Genomic DNA, 17961 nt, shown 5'->3' on the forward strand with positions numbered 1-17961 from the left:
TGGGCATAGGAAATCCTATTTTTTCCCATTTTATTTCACGGAAAAATGTATTTGAAACTTTTTAAAGAACTCCTTATAATGAAGCAAGTTGTTCCTTTTGAATGATTTATAGGAATTCGTTCTTGAGTTATGAAAGATACAAAAATACTAAATTAATAAAAAAAATAATACCGCCCTAATTAGAATAAAAAATATGCCACCTTCAAATTCAATCTTTTAATGTCAAACTGAATTTATTGTTTCCAAGAATAATAATTTTAAAAGAAGTTAATTTGTTAAAATCGTAATAGACCGTAAAGGATTTATTTTCTGTATATTTCCCAAATGCGTCAGACTATAAATGCAGAAGAAGAATTCCAACACGAACAGTTATTAAAGGATATAAATATAAAATGAAGATTAATATTGATGAGGATCATGGAGAAAAAATAAATGAAAATGAATTAAATATTCTGTTTATTTTAAGTGGAATATGCAAACCAAGTAAATACCAGAATACTTGAAGAAATAGTCGAAAACATCGTACTACTGTTTGGCGAATTTGAAGAAGCATATTTTAAGTCATTTAAATATTCCAAACACCAAGAATTATTGGACGGGGATTTTTTTATCCATTTTTTAACTATTAAAAAGTACTTAATTTGGTGAATTGTCTAGTATTTAATAAATAAATATTCTCTCTGTTTTAAGTGGAATATGCAAACCAAGTAAGTACCAAAATACTTGAAGAAATAGAGGAAAACATTGTACCACTGCTTGGTGAATTTGAAGAAGCATAATTTTAAGTCATTTATTTAAATATTCCAAACACCAAGAATTAGTGGACGGGGAGTTTTTTTATCCATTTTCTATTAAAAAGTACTTGATTTGGTGAATTGTCTAGTATTTAATAAATAAATTTTCTATTGAAGCAGTGTGTTTACTTATCTATTTTTAAAAGATTCTCACATGTTTACAGTGTACTTTTTCGTTACTTTACATAGAGAATATAACTGAGAATATTTTTGACAGATTTCTGTAGAGGAAAATCGTAACAGATTTGTCATATTGTGACATAACCTCTGATTGTTATGTTTGTTTGATCAGCACCGCAAAATTTTAAATGTATTATTGTATCTCTCATAACTCAAAAACGAATTCATATAAACCATTCAAGATGAACAATTTGCTTCATTTTAAGGAGTTCTTTAAGAAGTTTCAAATATTTTTTTCTGTAAAATAAAATGGAGAAAACGTATTCATCATTTTTAAAATTTACATGGGATTTCCTATGTCCAGGTCGGAGCGGCGATGCAACACAAGGTATATTAATACCTATTTTAATTTTAATGCAGAGATTGGAAAATAGTTCAAAACTCCAAATTATTACATTTGCTAACAAATCCAATTACTAGGTAATTTTTTATGTAGAAAAGTTTTGTTATATTTATAATTCTGTAATATGTAAATTTGCAATATTTATATTTAGACCCTCATATAACTTGTTTAAATACCAGAAAAATATTAGGGCAACATAATTATTTTTTACGTCCATCAAAAAATATTTTACTAAGAATCCATATTTTTGAATTCGTTATAAAATACTGCAAAATTAAACCATTTCCACAAAAAAACTTTTTATAACAAATTGTTAAACCACTAAACAATAAACCATTATGTTTTTATCACCTGTTTTTTACTTATCTTTTAGCAATTAAAAAATGTATTGCTATTAATAAATTTGAATTAATTTTGTCCTTCATTACTTGGCATTGTTAAGTTTTGTTTTTTGATTTACTGATAGCAAGTGACAAATGGATTCTTCACACTAATAATTGTTATATCAGCAATAAATTTAAAGAATGACATTGAATATGACTCAATCAAGACAAACTATTGAATTAGTCATGTTTTCTAATAACGTTTGTGTAATAACTTGCTAAATATGCAGCAGTAAAAAAGAAAATTACATTTCTGTAACCAATTAGTAGTATACAGTGTGGTCTAAATATTTTATGATTAAACCAGCTTTGAATATGTAATGACAATAATAATTTGTAATTGGAAAGTACATTAGAGTTTGAAAACTGTCAACGTTCATAACAATATGTCTAAAATTTTGAAAATTATAGCATGAAAATATACTACGCCACTAAGAAGTTTTATGACCAAATAATGGTTTCCGACGACTAAATGATTACTAAGATATTTACGAAAAAAGATTGATATTAAAAAGTTTGTCACCCTGTATCTTGAAAAGAAAGACATTTCTTGACCTACATATATTTATATAAACTTTAGGTCTTAAAATCACTCAAAGAAAAACTCTGTGTATTATATTTGAAGTATCAGCTGTCAGTGAAGTTCATGTTATGAAATCATTTTTGTTTATTCAGTTTAAAGACAGTTGTTTGCACTAAGATACTGTCACCGTCAAATTGTGTTATACACTCACTAGCCCAAAAAACGTGCACCTTAAAATTTTTATGTATTTTAAAGTTTAATATTTTTTGTTCTAGTGGGCAAATCTTGATGATTTTTTAAGCAATTAGCAGCTAAATTATTTGACCTGTTAGTATCTCTTTCTAAATTAAAAATGAAAGTTCCCATCTACCAATTATACGAGGGAAAACAAAATGTTTATATATTGATGAAAGTTTAAAACACCCTGTGTAATATGTTAAGACAGCAAGGAGTTTAAAAATAAATTTATCATCTAGGTACATCTTTTCTAGATAGTTTTGTTTTGGTTCATTTTAATAGCTTTATTTTGGTTGAAGATATTCGCTTTTGTGGCAATTTATCAATATTCAAAAATCTTATGTCGAGAAGGTCTGCTTTGGGACCACAACTTACTAAGTCGGTTGACTAAGACCAAAAGCAAAGGCGCGGTTTTAATGTAAAAATTACGAAAAAATGTTAGTGCCATCTTCAAAAGTGAATATCTCCAACAAAAATAAAGCTATTGATATGGATCAAAAAACAAACTATCGAGAAAGGATATACCTAGATGATGAAATTATGTTTAAATTCCTTGCTCTCCTAACACATTCCACAGGGTGTTTCAAACTTTCACCAAAATATCAACGTTTTTTCCCCTCGTATAATTGGCACATAGGAACATTTTTAATTTAGAAACAAATAATCATAAAAAGTCATATAATTTAGCTACATAACACTTGAAAAATCATTCGGTCCACTAGAACAAAATATATTAACTTTAAAATACGATATGTGTGATTGTTTTTCGTGCCGGTGAGCGGTGAGCGTAGTTTAGATAGAAATTGATAAGAAAACATAATAATAAAATTTGGTTATTTTAAATTTTCTAACCATGTATATAAAACAAAAAAAGGCTTACTAAGTGCTAGTAATTCTAATAGGCAACTAATAAATAGTTCTCCGTGTTTATGTATAAGAATAAGCTACCTAAAAGTTAAGGCCCAGAATAAACTTTTTAACATACAAAATTGTTAACACAGAAAACAGAGGAAGCATAAAAAGTGTCTTATCTTTTGCCGGTGCTAAGGACGCGTCGCCACCATCCGTCGTACCGTTTACTAAACTTTTCCTAACAGGTCGTGCTTGTATCTGTACAGCTTCCTCTTGTAGCCCCTCTTTAAAAACATATTTATCAGTACGACAATGAAAACGAACGCCGCTACGTACAACAAAAAACATATGCTTGAATCTAAAGAGCTAAGTAACCCACCCTGCGTCGAATTGTAGTTTCCGTCCAGACCCATGTGAATAATCCTGGTGTCGGAGCCCAAGTATCGGATGTTTATGCTGCTGTACATGTGCTTCAGGTATTTCAGGACTTCCGGCTCGTTCCAGGATCCGTCGGGCTTGTGACAGGCCGGGCAGTTGTCTTGTGACGGGAATTGGATCTTGGGAAATTCGGGATCTTCGGATAAGTCGCCCGAGAGGCGCTTGTTGACTTCGTTGTGGGCCATCCAGAGCCACAGGATGGAGTCGTCGAAGGAGGAAACGTTTTGAAGTTTTCTGCGCTCCGCCATTTCCTGGAAATGCTTGCTGCAGTCGGCGCAGCCGAAGAAGTGTTTGATGTAGCCGTGCATGGCCTCTAAGGCTAGGCGGGGATTGTCGCCTCTTAGGCCTTGTTCGTAATCGGCAACGTTCACCGTTAGGTAGTGGAACAACTTCCACATGCCGCAGGGAAATCCTCGATATTGGCCTGAACTACCTTTACAGCCTAATAAAAGAATGCAAATATTAAAACCTTTGTGGTGGGCTCGTTAATGGAAATAGCTGGATATTTCGCCACTGCAACGGAAACTTTAAGTGCCATATCGTTTAGAATCCATCGACACAAACTGCAGTGGCTCTTACAGTGCAAAAATATTGCCTTACCTATAAAACATTTGACATTTAGTTGGCGATAAAGACGACTGTGTCGGAAAAGTGTTATTAAAACAAGAGGAAATTTACAAAAAAAAATATTTATGTGTTTCAGTAGCAAAATACCCACCTATTTCACGTAATACAAATAATATTAGTTACAACATAAAATTTCAAGCATTCATAATCTGTCCAACAGAATATATGACAGTAAAGCCACATACTCACTATGCACTAATACGTCGATTTGATTCGTCCATGCGTTCATGCACGCATAGTGACTATGATGCGGTTCGTCGACGCGATGCTTCAATGCTGCGATTCGTTAGTTCGTTTGGAAATTCGTCCATTGTGTCCGTGGTATCTCTTTTGATGGTTCGCCCAAAAACTTCATTCATTCCGCCGAACCGCCGCACAACCTATCGCACTGACGCATTGACGAACAGCATCAGCGCATAGTGAGTTGGACTTAACAGTCATTATATAGTTTGTCCAATAAGTCAGGCAACATTTCGACAGATCACATTCAAAAAATGATAGCAAACACAATTTATTTGTAAATTTAAATGACAGGCAAAACTGTCATGGATTCAGTGGTTATACCATTTAAATTCAAAACTAAATTACATTCTGTTTATTTTTGGTTTGGTTTGGAGTCCTCTGTCGAAATCGTTCCTACTCTCACGGGAGAGAACTTTAAACAATCACTCCAAAGGTGAGTTTATTTGCATCCGTAACGCATCGTCAGTCAATCTAGCATAAACCAGTAAAATGGCAGCGATGGACGACGCATCCCTCATTCGTCGTTTTTATATAATTTCATTGGTTTATTTCAAAAATTGCAGCTTGTACTTAAGCCGCGGCTATACGGTAACGACTTGCCTACGCGGTAGAGTTTGCGCAGTAAGATCGTACATTCATCGTTATTTTTATTCAGAATTTGTGGCTCTGCTAACTCGCTAAAACCGTCTACACGTATGATATCACCGCACAAACTGGTTTGCACAAACTAAAATCTTAAGCAGCGCGACATTTGCGCACCCCGCGCTTTTTTGTTTGTGCGTGCTACCGTTTTACCGTCAACACAGAGCGAGTTCCTGATACAAACAGGTTTGTACAGGTAAGCTCGTGGTAAAGCTTGTACGTGCAGCCGGCCCTTTAAATATGATTGGAGTGACACAACGACGGAAGACACATTAAGGACTAGGGTTCATTCATAAAGTCATTGTCCCTAATTATTGAGTAGCGTCATCAGGTTCATCCTCAATTTTAAAAAATATTGCTATATCATTTTTTTTAGTATCTTAAATAACATTGACTTGCAGCAACTCAATGTTATTTATAGACTCAAATTGCATGCTAATTTAAAGCAAATGAATGTAGGGACATTTCTCTGTCACATTTTACATAATTACAATATACAAAGTTTTCACTGATTATTTGATATTTATAATTAATTCAAGTAGATTTATGACCTAGTCCTTAAAATATAACCTATATTCTGTGTTAATTCTGTCTTGTGTTTAAAGCTCAAAAGAATAGACGCAAACGATAAGATCATTTCACTCTAATTCACATTTTTAATACTCTTAAGGCATTTTTATAATTTTTTTAGCTAAGCGTATGAAACTGCGGTTGCCCACAATAGTTCTGGAAAGCTTAATAATAATTGTTAAAACAATAAAACAAAACACTTATAACTTTGTCTTCACTTACAAGAAGCTTAACTTTTCATTAGCGTTCAATTAAAATAATTCCCTTCTGATTCAGTCAGATTATATTTATAATTATAAACGTTTTTTTTATTTCACATTTACTTGTTATTATTTATCCACCATTATATCATAGTACATATTATAAGAAAAAAGCTGATTTTTGTTAAACTATGATTATATCCCAACCCTAATTAATCTTTAAAAAAGAAACAATATAAAATTTATTAAGTTCATTAAAATTAAATGATCAGCCCAACTCTAGTAGGTTAATGTAAAATAACTGATTTATTATACAGGGTGGTCAGAACTGTATTCCGGAAACTTCGGCAACATATTCTGCAGATAAAAATAAGTAAAAAAGTTCATATAAACATATGTCCTAAAATGCTTCGTTTCGGAGATACAGGGTGTAGAAGTTTCATTTTTATTTCCATTTTTTCCAAAAAATTTATGAAGTAACGTCAATATTTGGATGAAAATTTGTGTATGGGAGTTTTTTGACAGGAGAAATTTGATTTTGATGTCAGTATGACTCCTACTTGTAGAGGGCGCCACATACATATTTTTTAACTGGTTTGAAGAGTAATAACTTTTCGTCGGTACCTGTATAAAAGTACTGAGTAAAAAAATATACATTTCCGACGTTTTTTACCTAAAAAAGGTCTCTTGGTAAAAATCGCTACGAGTAATGGTTCTCGAGATATTTGAAATCGAAATTATCAATACCTGTCATTATAGACATAAATTAAATATGTTGACTAAATAGTTATTAGACTGAAATCATATTTTTGAAATGTTTTTGTGCCAAAAGTTCAACAGAAACTGTTTTATCATGATTTGTTCGATGAAAAATTTATAATTAATTTTAAAAAAATAAAATGTTCCCAAATTTATCATTTCGGTCAAATTACTATCTACTCGACATCTTTATTTTTTGTCAATAATGACATGTACCTACTGACTATTTCCATTCTAAATATCTTGAGAACGGTTGCTTGTAGCGATTTTTACCAAGAGATATTTTTTACGTAATCTCTGACAGTAAGCATTTTAGGACATACATTTATATGAACTTTTTTACTTATTTTTATCTGCAGAATATGCTGCCGAAGTTTCCGGAATACAGTTCGGATCACCCTGTATATCCAGTGTAAAATTGTGCAGTAATCTATCATGCAGAAATATAAGAGTAAGCAATTTATTCCCCGAGTTGCTCAAAATTATCTAAACTTTATGTATATTTCCAAAATAGAAGAAAAAGATTAAACGGCTTAGCCCTCAACAACTCGTAACCGTATACACCAGTGTACACCAGTGCAGACACACACACTCACACACTCACACAACAACACCTACACTAGTGTACACTGATGTAACTGCCTTCAGGCTTCATCAGTACGGTAAGGAATCAGGAAGCGATGAAACCGATCCCAAAACACAAAAGTTTTTCCAAAACATATACAAAATTGATAGATTAGTTTCAACATAATTTGATAGTGCTGGAAATATTGAAAAAAACTATTCAAAACAATCTTAATATAGCGACATACATAGATATAAAAATTTAAAGAAAAGCTTAAAAATTTTGGTAGAATATCATAAACAAAAATTAAACTGATGCATGACTCTTTTCTCCAATTAACGGTAGTTATAAGTGCCCTCTACACTTAACATTTTACCTGTTCAGTCAAAACGTATCAAGCAAAACATTGTGTGTATCGAAAAAAATGTCGTTTTGCCTAAACTGAAAACATATATAAATATATTTTCAAAATGTAGTACAAACATATAGAATAGAATGTACGAATGTACAGGGTGTCCCATTGTCTTGTGTTTTGCAGGGTTTGTCATTTATAAGTAGAGCTACAAAGATGCGGTTTTCACATCACTGTGCTCCTTTTTTATACAGGGTGATATTGAAATTGTTGCATTTTTCTACTCCCCTCGTATGTCGTTTATCTTCTCTTATATCCTTTACATCACTTATACCGGGTGCGTCTCAAAAGTGGCGCACCCCCTATAACTTCTTTATTTTTTCAGATAAGACAACAAGATATGGTATGTTAGTATATGACATAAATTGGGATTGATAGACGTATTCAATTGTTTTCGGTCACTTCCGCTTTCACCGGAAATGACTATAACTTTTGATTTTTAATTGGCACCCTCGGTATTTTTTTACTTTATTCGATAGAAAATGACACTCCGAATCGAATGACATATCATATGTCAACTTTTGACATTTTGGCATATGGTTTATTTGAAATTGTAACATGCGGTTCATAACGACAATTTGACTCAAAATACCAAGTGCGTGCAGTAGCGTAGCGTAGGCCCCGCTGCACCCGCAACGGCGGGGGGGCCACGTGATTTTGGGGGCCCCGCTTTATTTGTTCTTTTTTTACATTTTATTTGTTCCTATTAATTTATTTTAATTTGAATCATATTTTTATTAGAAAAATTCTATTTATGTTTATTTATTTTTATTATTTAATTTTCTTTTAGTACCTAAGTTTTGTTTTATGTTGATTTATTTTGTAATGTTTTATTTTTTATGTTCCTTTATTATTATTTTTTCTTATGTGGAAAACGTTAAATTTTTGTTTTTATATATTAAATGACTTGATATACCTACATAAAGCTATATTATATTTTTTAGTGTTTTTTTTATTTTAATATAACACTATATACTATACACTAACATACCAAATCTCGATGTTTTATCTGAAAAAATAAAAAAGTTATAGGGGTGAGCCACTTTTGAGACGCACCCGGTATTACTCAATGTTTGACATTTTGTATACTATTCTGCTTTTTGGACAATTTAAAGCTTTCCAATAGTATTTTTTTTTAATCTCAAGTATTTATTGGTCTATAGATAGTGAAAAACTAGATTTGGGTAATATGTGGTGTATATATCAACTTATATTTTTAAACTGTTTTAGAACTAAAATCGACGGGGACTTGCTGTATAAATTCATATTTTAATTAAAGAAAATCTTTTATTGTTAAAAAATTTTCCCATAAAATTGATAGATGCGTCACAAAGTTAAAAAATTTGAAATTTGAAAAAAGACCTACTTTGAATAACGTGTAATTCTCTACAAGAATATATTTCTACTCAACCAGTCCAGAAACTTGTTAAAAAGTTAAAAAAATCCTAAGCTGGAAAAAAAATTTCCCATGTTAATTAATAGGCAAACGGAAATTTCCAATGGAGCATCTCTTAATAATAATATCAAAGGTTAAAACATTTTTCATTTTTCGAGAGCGTCGCCTTTTTCTGCTTTCGCATTTTTTGCCCTCCCGGAATAGCGCTATAAAAATCTGGCAACCTTAGTTATGATTGATAAAACAGCAGGTAAACATTCCAGTGTATACACTAGTTCTTAATCTGTCTAACCAGACAGGTAAAATGTTATAGACGGAGAGCTGGCTACATAAAAAACCTTATCATCGTTACATGGCTAATTTTTTGTGTGAAGTATCCTTTTGTGTAGCCATTATGAAATTGTTATGTCTGCTAGCGATCCCGGGGCTTAAAGCGGGAGCGGCCAATCAAAAGGGTGAAATTTTGACACTAAAAATATTATAAGATACATGAGTTATAATTGCGAAAATAGCTTTTATTTATTATTAAGAAACATGTAAAATTGTTGACAGACATTTTTCTCGTGGCTGAAATAATGGCAGACAACGCGAAAGAGGCATAGAATTTTGACCAAAGAAAATCATCACATACATGCATGTCGATTGGTGGAATGTCATGTTTATTGTTAATTAATCTAGAAAGCCGTATGCAAACGGGCAGACAAAAAAATCGTTATTGAAATAATAAAAAAATATATTTATAATATAATCGTATATATGATTTATCTATACTTAGATGGATGAGGCGGCGAGCGTTCCCTGAAAGCGCTAGAGTAATATCGCGCTTTTGATACTTGTCTGCAGCTGATTTAGCCACGATCTTTTTATCTACCCTTTTGCATACGGTTTTTGAAATAAATAAATATGATACTTCACCAATCGACATGCAAATATGCCATAATTTTTTTTATTCTTCAAATTTAATTTTTTAATAATTTTTAAATTTTCATGCCTCTTTCGCGTTGTCTATCGGCATTTTAGCGACTGGAAAAATGTCTGCCAACAATTTTCCACGTTTTTTAATAATAAATAAAAGCTATTTTCGCAATTATAACTCATGTATCTTATAATATTTTTAGTGTCAAAATTTCACCCTTTCGATTGGCCGCCCCCGTTTTAAGCCCCGGGATCGCGCTGGCAGACATAACTATTTTATAATGGCTACACAAAAGGATACTTCACACAAAAAATTAGCCATGTAACGATGATAAGGTTTTTTATGTAGCCAGCTCTTAAACTATTATGTATGTAGATGGGGCTTTATTTTATTAAATTTTACTCTTCCTTCTCATTAAAACATAACATACAGCACAACTACATTAATTAACAGTTCTTATACAAAATGAGACACTTAAACCTTAAGTTTATTTATAGGCATATTTTTATGCAGAGTGATATTTTTTAAAACTGACTCATAATTTAATGAAAAACAAAACATAAAACTGAACCACACCGGTCTAAAAATATTAAAAACGCCTACACTTTATAAATCTATATTTGACTTAACTTACCTAACCAATGTTTTGGACTTGAGAATACCAATGAATTTTCATTTTCAGCACTATCAACTAATTTGGAAAATTCGGATCCATAAACAGTAGGGCTTGAGTTCACATAATTATCAATTTGATTTAAAAAGGCCTTTCCGTTCCTGCCAAAAGGAAAATATTTTGCCAGGACACTAATATACTTTTTTAGAGCTTCTAGTTTTTCTCCAGATATTTCTTTCGATCCACCGATCTCACGTTTTAATGAATATCTAAAATTGAAAAATAATCATTAATACTTCAACAAAATAAAATAGGAAAACCTTAGTGCAGTTTCTAAATCCATCTGGAATATTACATCGCCCATTTTTTTCACTTTCTTTATTAATGCATCATTCTCTTGACTCCTTTCGTACAAATCAATTCCATCTTGCCTACCTGCAGTTAACAGAAGATCGATATGTTTCTGTTTTAAGGCATCTTTAATAGCTTCCTTCAAACTCTCGACATCATTATTAAGGGTTTTAACATGTTGAACATTTTTGTCTCTTCCTATAAGATAAATAGAGGGATAACTGGTAGTTTTTAGAGATGTTACCAAATCAGTATTATTTGCAGGACTGTAATGTGTGACTATATTTGTTGTCTTGTGTAAATCCATGGCAATTTGTGGACCTAATAGTGAATTATGCTCTTGAATAATCAAAATAGAATAAAGAACATCAGAAGAAGACTGGGCAAATATTTTCTCAATATCACTTGAAATATATGGAAGTAGATTTGGAAAATGCCTTCCTCGACCTACTACCTGTTCTTTTATAATTTTTCTCAATAAGTCATCTCTATGATCTTTTGCAGTAACACCTCTGTCCAACGAGAAACCATAGTTCTTCTCCTCTTCTTGAAATCCTTCTGGATAATAACGTAATGTAGGGTAAGCCATTATTTCGTAATCCCTACACACTGGATGATTTTGCTCGTTTGAGCAATCCATTGCTGCTATGACAACTAAATCCTTCCATCCTCTCACGTCTGTAGCAAATTCCTTCCATGAAGGTGCAAACTTTTGACAAAATCCACACCAGCTGTTATAAAATTCCACAACCCATGCCTTATTACTATTTATTATAGCATCTTTAAAATTATCTACAGTCAATATCTCCACATCATCTTTTTGGGAATATAATCCTTGTTCTCCTGTAAATCTTTCATATTTACCTATTGACGCACTCTTACATAAATCTAAGCAAAGTAGTGTTATCGCAAATATAGTAAAGTAACTATAAAAAGTTGTCCACTTCATTTCTATCGAGTTTAAAGACCATAAAATTTCCAATTGCACTGAATTCTACAGTTAACGTACATACAACTCTAGAGAACTAGAATGTCGTCAGAAACAAATGTAAAATGTTTATAATTTATAAAAAACCGATATTTAACTCAATTATCATATGTAATCATGTCAACATGTCAACTTTGACAATGGCTATAGAACAAAATATATTTTCATTTTCTACATCTGTGGTTTTTTTACCAAATTTTGCTGATCTATGGTACTTTTTTGATTGATTCTGCGGCCTCAACTGCCAGGGCTATACGGCCGTAATATATAAGATCAAGTTTATGAGTTGAAGCCGGCTGCGTATATCTTGAAAAGCACCACAGATTCGACTATTAATAAAAATATAAAAAAAATCATATATAAATTCCAGTTTATTTATCTTTATTTTATCTTATACATTTTTTCAAAAACATATTTATTTTATTTTTAAGCTGTGGATATTTTTAGTTAACAAAAAAAATGAGAACGAGATTTTTTATAATAAAATATTTATTAAAATATAAAGAACTCTTAAGTAAACTAAAATTATTTTGGCAATTACCATTATTTTTAAATAATAAACTCTAAAAGAACATTAATAATAGCTTTTTATTTTTAACAACTCAAAATATCACACTAAAAGTATTGGGCTTTCATACTTTTCTCTTTCAAACATCAGATATTTTAGAAAATTAATGTATTAGTAAAAACAAACAATTGTATTACAAGTCAGTGGGACGTAAGTACATCAAGAGACTCCAGTAATAGGTTTTATAAAAATTGTTAAATATTCAATAAAAAAATACAATACGAAATGTAAAAATATAAATAATTAACACTGCAAACTCATACTAATTGCTTTCCTTAAAAGTGAATCTTCATCGTCTTCTTCAGGAGAATTATTGGCAGTTTGTAAACTTAATCGGAGAGCTTCCTGTAACTCTCTAGGAACAATGAAATAAAATAAGCTTTACTAGAAAAAATTTGTTCAGCATCTACAGGTAGAAAGATGCTGTCTTAAAACTATAAAAAAGACTACTAAGAATAACCCTCTTAAATTACCTCTAACTACTTAAAATTCACTATTTTAGAACTTCCCTAGTCTTCAAGAGCAATTTTCATTTAATAATTCCTCACCTTTCATCAGTATCTGGACTATCAGCAGGGTCACTATTATCTTGCAAACTAAGTCTTAAAGCTGCTTGAACATCCGAGTCACTTTCATTTGAGACAGATGCTTGGAAGGGATCTGGTCTTGCACCTCTCCGAACAGGGTTATTTTTAAGAACTTCGTCAGCTGTACATTCAGGTAGAGTTCCAGACACTATAAATATTGAATACCTGCAATATTATGTTTAATCGAGACCTGTTGTAATATTGTAACAATTATCACTAAAAAAATACTTACCCTTCATTTCTCAACTGAGCTAAAAACAGTGCTAAATATGTATCTGAAATTAATTCAGGCTTAGACAGTAGAGAATTTAAATTAAACCACTGGTTTCCTATTTTTCGGATTGTAAACCAGTGATCCCTATAATTACAAATAAAAGCCTGCTGTTGACTAGGATTTTCTAAAGCTGATTTTGCCCTTTCATCTGTACTACAATAAGGCACTAATTCTAAACCCCACACTTGTAAAGCACAACTAATGACTTGAACTGAGAAATATCCACTATCATCCATATTACATGACGGCTGTTCAAGAAATTTACGGTATTGTTCAGTATCGACACCACCTTCAGCCATTTGTTCACGTTCCTCTTCGTCTAGACGATTTGCCAGTGTTCCTAAATCGACAGCAGTAAAGTAAGAACCTTGGAGTAACGAATTTAGGCAGTGTTGAGCACATAGAGATCCATCTTGCTATATATAATATAAAAAAAGAATTATTAATAAACATAATTTCATACCGTTCATAAACAGGAATTGAGCACAAGTATTTTAAATACATAAATATTACTTGAATTGATTAGGCTCACCTTTTCATGAAATATTGTCTCCATGTTTATTTACCATAAAAGGCAATTAGAAATTAAAGTAATAGAAGTTCAATAACAAAATATATTGATTTGATATTTAATCAAGTGAGTTCTTTCAGTATGCAACTTAACATTTTTCTTTGAAAATTAATAAAAATTTAGAAAACCAATAACACCAATAAATAACCAATTATTATTTTTGTAAATTAAGGTGACATTTGACTTTGACATCTCTTCTGTCAAACTGATTATGTCAAAAACTTATAAACCAATGAAAAGTGGAGAAATTTCATTCTCTCTCTTTCTATTGACCAATCGCAACGCGGAATCCCTGTGCGTTTTGTTTTTCTCCAAAGCATGGTTGCTGAGTTGACGAACTAACGATGTTGACTGACCATGTTGACATTCAACATGGCGGCATGTCGTCAGTGCTGTGCTGTGTCGTGGTGAGTTGAAATTTTTAGAAATTTATTTAACAATACTGGCAACTTTACTCTAAGAAGTACGTAAATCAATTTCCTTAATTATGTGCTACAAATTAAGCTTAAAACTGTTTCTGTAGGCTACGTAATTATTCTGAAAATCCGATCGTGATTCTGGTTTATTTAACCCTTACTATTTTCTATTTTATGCCGCTGATTTTGTTAAGCATAACTGGTTTGACAGAAAAATACTGGCGATATTTATTCAATTCAACCGTTTACGATAAAAATTCATAATTTTATCTCCTTATTGTTTCTTCTTTTTGTTCATTTTGCTGTTATAAGCAAATCAATAATTTGACCGTTGCTTTACCCCTTGCCCCAAATGCGAATTCTAGTTTGCTCAGAAACTAGACATTTCCTCCGAATAATTCAACGAATGTATTGTATTTGTTTATGTACTATTTAAAGAAAAACGTGATGAGAAAACATGTTTATATCAGAGGTTTTAGAAAAGAATCAGTCTAAAAATAACACGCGATTGTCTAATAAATTAAGGATTACGGATGATGTTGGGAAGTGTAAACCGACTGTTAAAGAATTTTAAGCATATTATTCTTATAGTAAATTATACATGTTGTTGGTTGGGGTCGTTATTGTAGCAATTCATTCATATGCTAGTGGAATATTTATTGTCCAAAAGATTATTCTAAAAATATAATTGAGTTGTTTTCTAAAGCTTTGTTTATTTTGCCTAGATTTTTGAATAATAACACATATGTTTGTCAAATGTTTGAGAAAGTAATCAGTTTCATGGGTGCTTGCTAATTTAATGTCTTCTTTGTTTAAACTTGGTAAATTGTAGTACATAGTATATAATTACACTAAACAAAAATAAAAATTGATAAAAATCTTATGTTGATAGTAGGTAGGTAGTTTGTTCTTTTTAGGGGATCCTCTAAAACATACACTTAGAAATCAATACAAATATGTATCTATTGTTCTCTAAATAAAGACATTAAAGTAAATTAAAATTTATAGGGAGAAATTTCTTTATGACTGTTTATCTCAACACTAATCAAATGGTGTCCTATCTAGTCTCTGATCTTACTGTCCATAAAATAAGATTAATATCTTTTCAGGATCACATATAGACCTATTATTAATCCATCCCTTGGGTTATAACTATACTACTAGTTTTAGTAGCTTGTTTATATTAGTGTAAAACAATTTATGAGTAATGAGTATTCAGTATTTTTCACAATCATCATCATTCTCAGCTTCTTAACTATTTCCAGTTATGGTGTAGTCTCCCTCACATATTTAGATACTCTCTTTGTAGTTGGGTTCATTGTTGTCTATGTTGGCTATGAGGTCCCAAGTTATCCTTGCTAATTTCCTAATGTCATGGTCCCATCTCAGGTTTGGTCTTCTTCTAGGTCTCTTAATTCCTTGTGGGTACCATGCTGTAATTTTTGTGGTCCATCTGTTGTTCATCCTTCTTGCCAGGTGTTCTGCCCATTGCTACTTGAGGGATTTGATTCTGTCAATGACATCTATTACCTGGGTCTTTTGTGGTATCCACTCTCATCTTTTATGGGTTTTCTTGGTTATTCCCAGCATATTTCGATCCATTGAGCCTTGTGCGACCTGCAGTTTCCTTATGATGTTCATTTTAAGTGTCCAGGTTTCGCATGCATAGATCATGACATGACTGGTAGTACACATTGATCAAATGTTTTCTTTTTTAGATAAAGTGGCATTCTAGATTTGAATAGGATTGAGTTTCTTCCATAAGTACTTCATGCTAACTTAATTCTTTTGTTGATTTTCGGTAGTAGAGATCCCGAGCTGTGTATTAGTTGTCTCAAATATAGGTATAAATTCTTCTACTATTTCCAGTGTTGTGTTATTTATTAGAATCTTTTCCTGTCTACTAGTTCGTTGTACGTTACTGTAGTTTAACCCGTATATATAGTAAGGTATTTATCTGTAGTCCAAGGCGGATTATTATTTTATCATCTTAGTAATTATAGATACCTACAAGCTCAATAAAATGGTTTTAATAAAATTTGTCATGTTGATTTATGGGTTCAGTTAGTTAGTTTTAGTAGCTTGTTTATATTGGTGTCAAACAATTTATGAGTATCTAGTAGTTTTCGCAATATACCCTACAATTTACTGCAAAATTAGTATTTTTTAAATCTTTGGGGAAAATAAAACTCATATGCTCTCTTATTTTAATTTTTTTAATGTTCGCACCATCATACCTAATATACCTAATAATGGCAGTTTTTGTCTTGTCATTTTAATCTAAAAGTAGGTTGTATTTTTCGTCATTTATGGATGTTGTCTTTTTTATGATTGTCTCTTGGGTATACTTTCCTTTTTTCATAAGACGCAAATGTACAGGGTGGCTCGAATTCGACGCTCATCACTGGGATTTCGGAAACCATAAGAGATACAGGATCGGTTAAATGGAGGGAAAGTTACGCAATTTGATGCTCAATAAAATGCCGTATTGCATTTTTATTTTTTTTTGCATAAAATATTCTGGTGATGGAATTTTCTCTACGAAACGTCGGCAAATATCAAAGTGACTATTCGTATATATAGTGTTTTAAGAGTGATGAAAGGATTTAATTAAATTGGAAAAAAATCAGGTCCATATTTAAAAATATTAAGTTGATGATGGTCGCCAGAAGCCGAAACGTCAGAGTCAATATTTAATCACACAGAGCTAGTTATAGAGCAGAAAAAGTGGCCATGAAAATGTGTTTTTCATTTTAAGTTGTCTTAACAAATAAAGCCAGGAAACAATAGAAAACAAAATTGAAAATTCCGTCTTTTTTTCGAATATATTCGGAATTTTTCAAAATGCATTACGGCATTTTATTGAGCATCAAATTGCGCAACTTTGCCTCCGTTTAACCGATCCTGTATCTCTTACGGTTTCCGAAATCCCAATGATGAGCGTCGAATTCGAGCCACCCTGTACATATACGTATACACGTATAAACGTATAAAACATTTAATTTGTATAGTAAGAAAATATAACATTTTGACAGACTAGAAAAATAGTTTAAAGAATTAATAATTAAATAGAAAAAGTAAAAAAAATTATACGATAATTTTTGGATCGTTCATACGAAAATCTATCCTGTAAAATATTTTTTGAAAGTAGATTCTTTGTTTCTAGAAAGTTGACTAATTTTTGTCATTTTTTAATAAATAAAATACCGGCTGTTTCTGAACAGTCCACTGTAACTTTTCTGTTTTTACAGATAAATAAACGTATATGACATAAATCAGGATTGACTTTGAATCAGGTTTCGCCCATTTTCTTAATTTATTCCATAGAAAATGACATATGATAATGTGAACTTTTGACATTTTCCCTTAAAAAATCGTATTTTAAATTTCAATCTAGTGGCTGTTTTAAAAACCATAATTTTTAATCAAGTAGCCATGGAAGAATAGATTTGATAGTCTAATGTTTTTCCTGTCCTGTTCTGGCGGGTTCAAAGATGCCCAAATCGTATTTTT

At 31.5% G+C, this 17961-nt stretch overlaps 3 protein-coding genes across 4 annotated transcripts in view; 1 reads left to right on the forward strand and 2 right to left on the reverse strand.

Annotated features, from left to right (window-relative positions):
- Positions 1-3394: 3394 nt before the first annotated feature.
- On the reverse strand, positions 3395-12158 carry LOC115889730 (sulfhydryl oxidase 2-like). The gene is made up of 4 exons (XM_030909794.1): positions 11014-12158; positions 10715-10962; positions 3692-4192; positions 3395-3596 (listed from the first exon to the last, which is right to left on the reverse strand). The coding sequence occupies exons 1-4, from the start codon at positions 11991-11993 to the stop codon at positions 3409-3411; spliced, it is 1917 nt and encodes a 638-aa protein (XP_030765654.1). The 5' UTR covers positions 11994-12158; the 3' UTR covers positions 3395-3408.
- Positions 12159-12602: 444 nt separating this feature from the next.
- Positions 12603-14245, reverse strand: LOC115889731 (ataxin-3-like). Its single transcript, XM_030909796.1, has 4 exons — positions 13994-14245; positions 13420-13877; positions 13149-13352; positions 12603-12955 (listed from the first exon to the last, which is right to left on the reverse strand). Exons 1-4 carry the CDS (start codon positions 14015-14017, stop codon positions 12844-12846), a joined length of 798 nt encoding a protein of 265 aa, XP_030765656.1. The 5' UTR covers positions 14018-14245; the 3' UTR covers positions 12603-12843.
- Positions 14246-14351: 106 nt separating this feature from the next.
- Positions 14352-17961, forward strand: part of LOC115889732 (cold shock domain-containing protein E1) — a 66051-nt gene continuing 62441 nt past the window's right edge. For both annotated transcript variants that reach the window (XM_030909797.1, XM_030909798.1), the window contains exon 1: positions 14352-14439. The gene's annotated coding sequence lies outside the window, so the exon portion shown is untranslated. The remainder of the gene's footprint in view (positions 14440-17961) is intronic.

The sequence above is a fragment of the Sitophilus oryzae genome, unplaced genomic scaffold (genome assembly GCF_002938485.1).
Source record: "Sitophilus oryzae breed Bouriz unplaced genomic scaffold, Soryzae_2.0 scaffold_845_pilon_pilon, whole genome shotgun sequence".
Lineage (NCBI taxonomy): Eukaryota > Metazoa > Arthropoda > Insecta > Coleoptera > Curculionidae > Sitophilus > Sitophilus oryzae.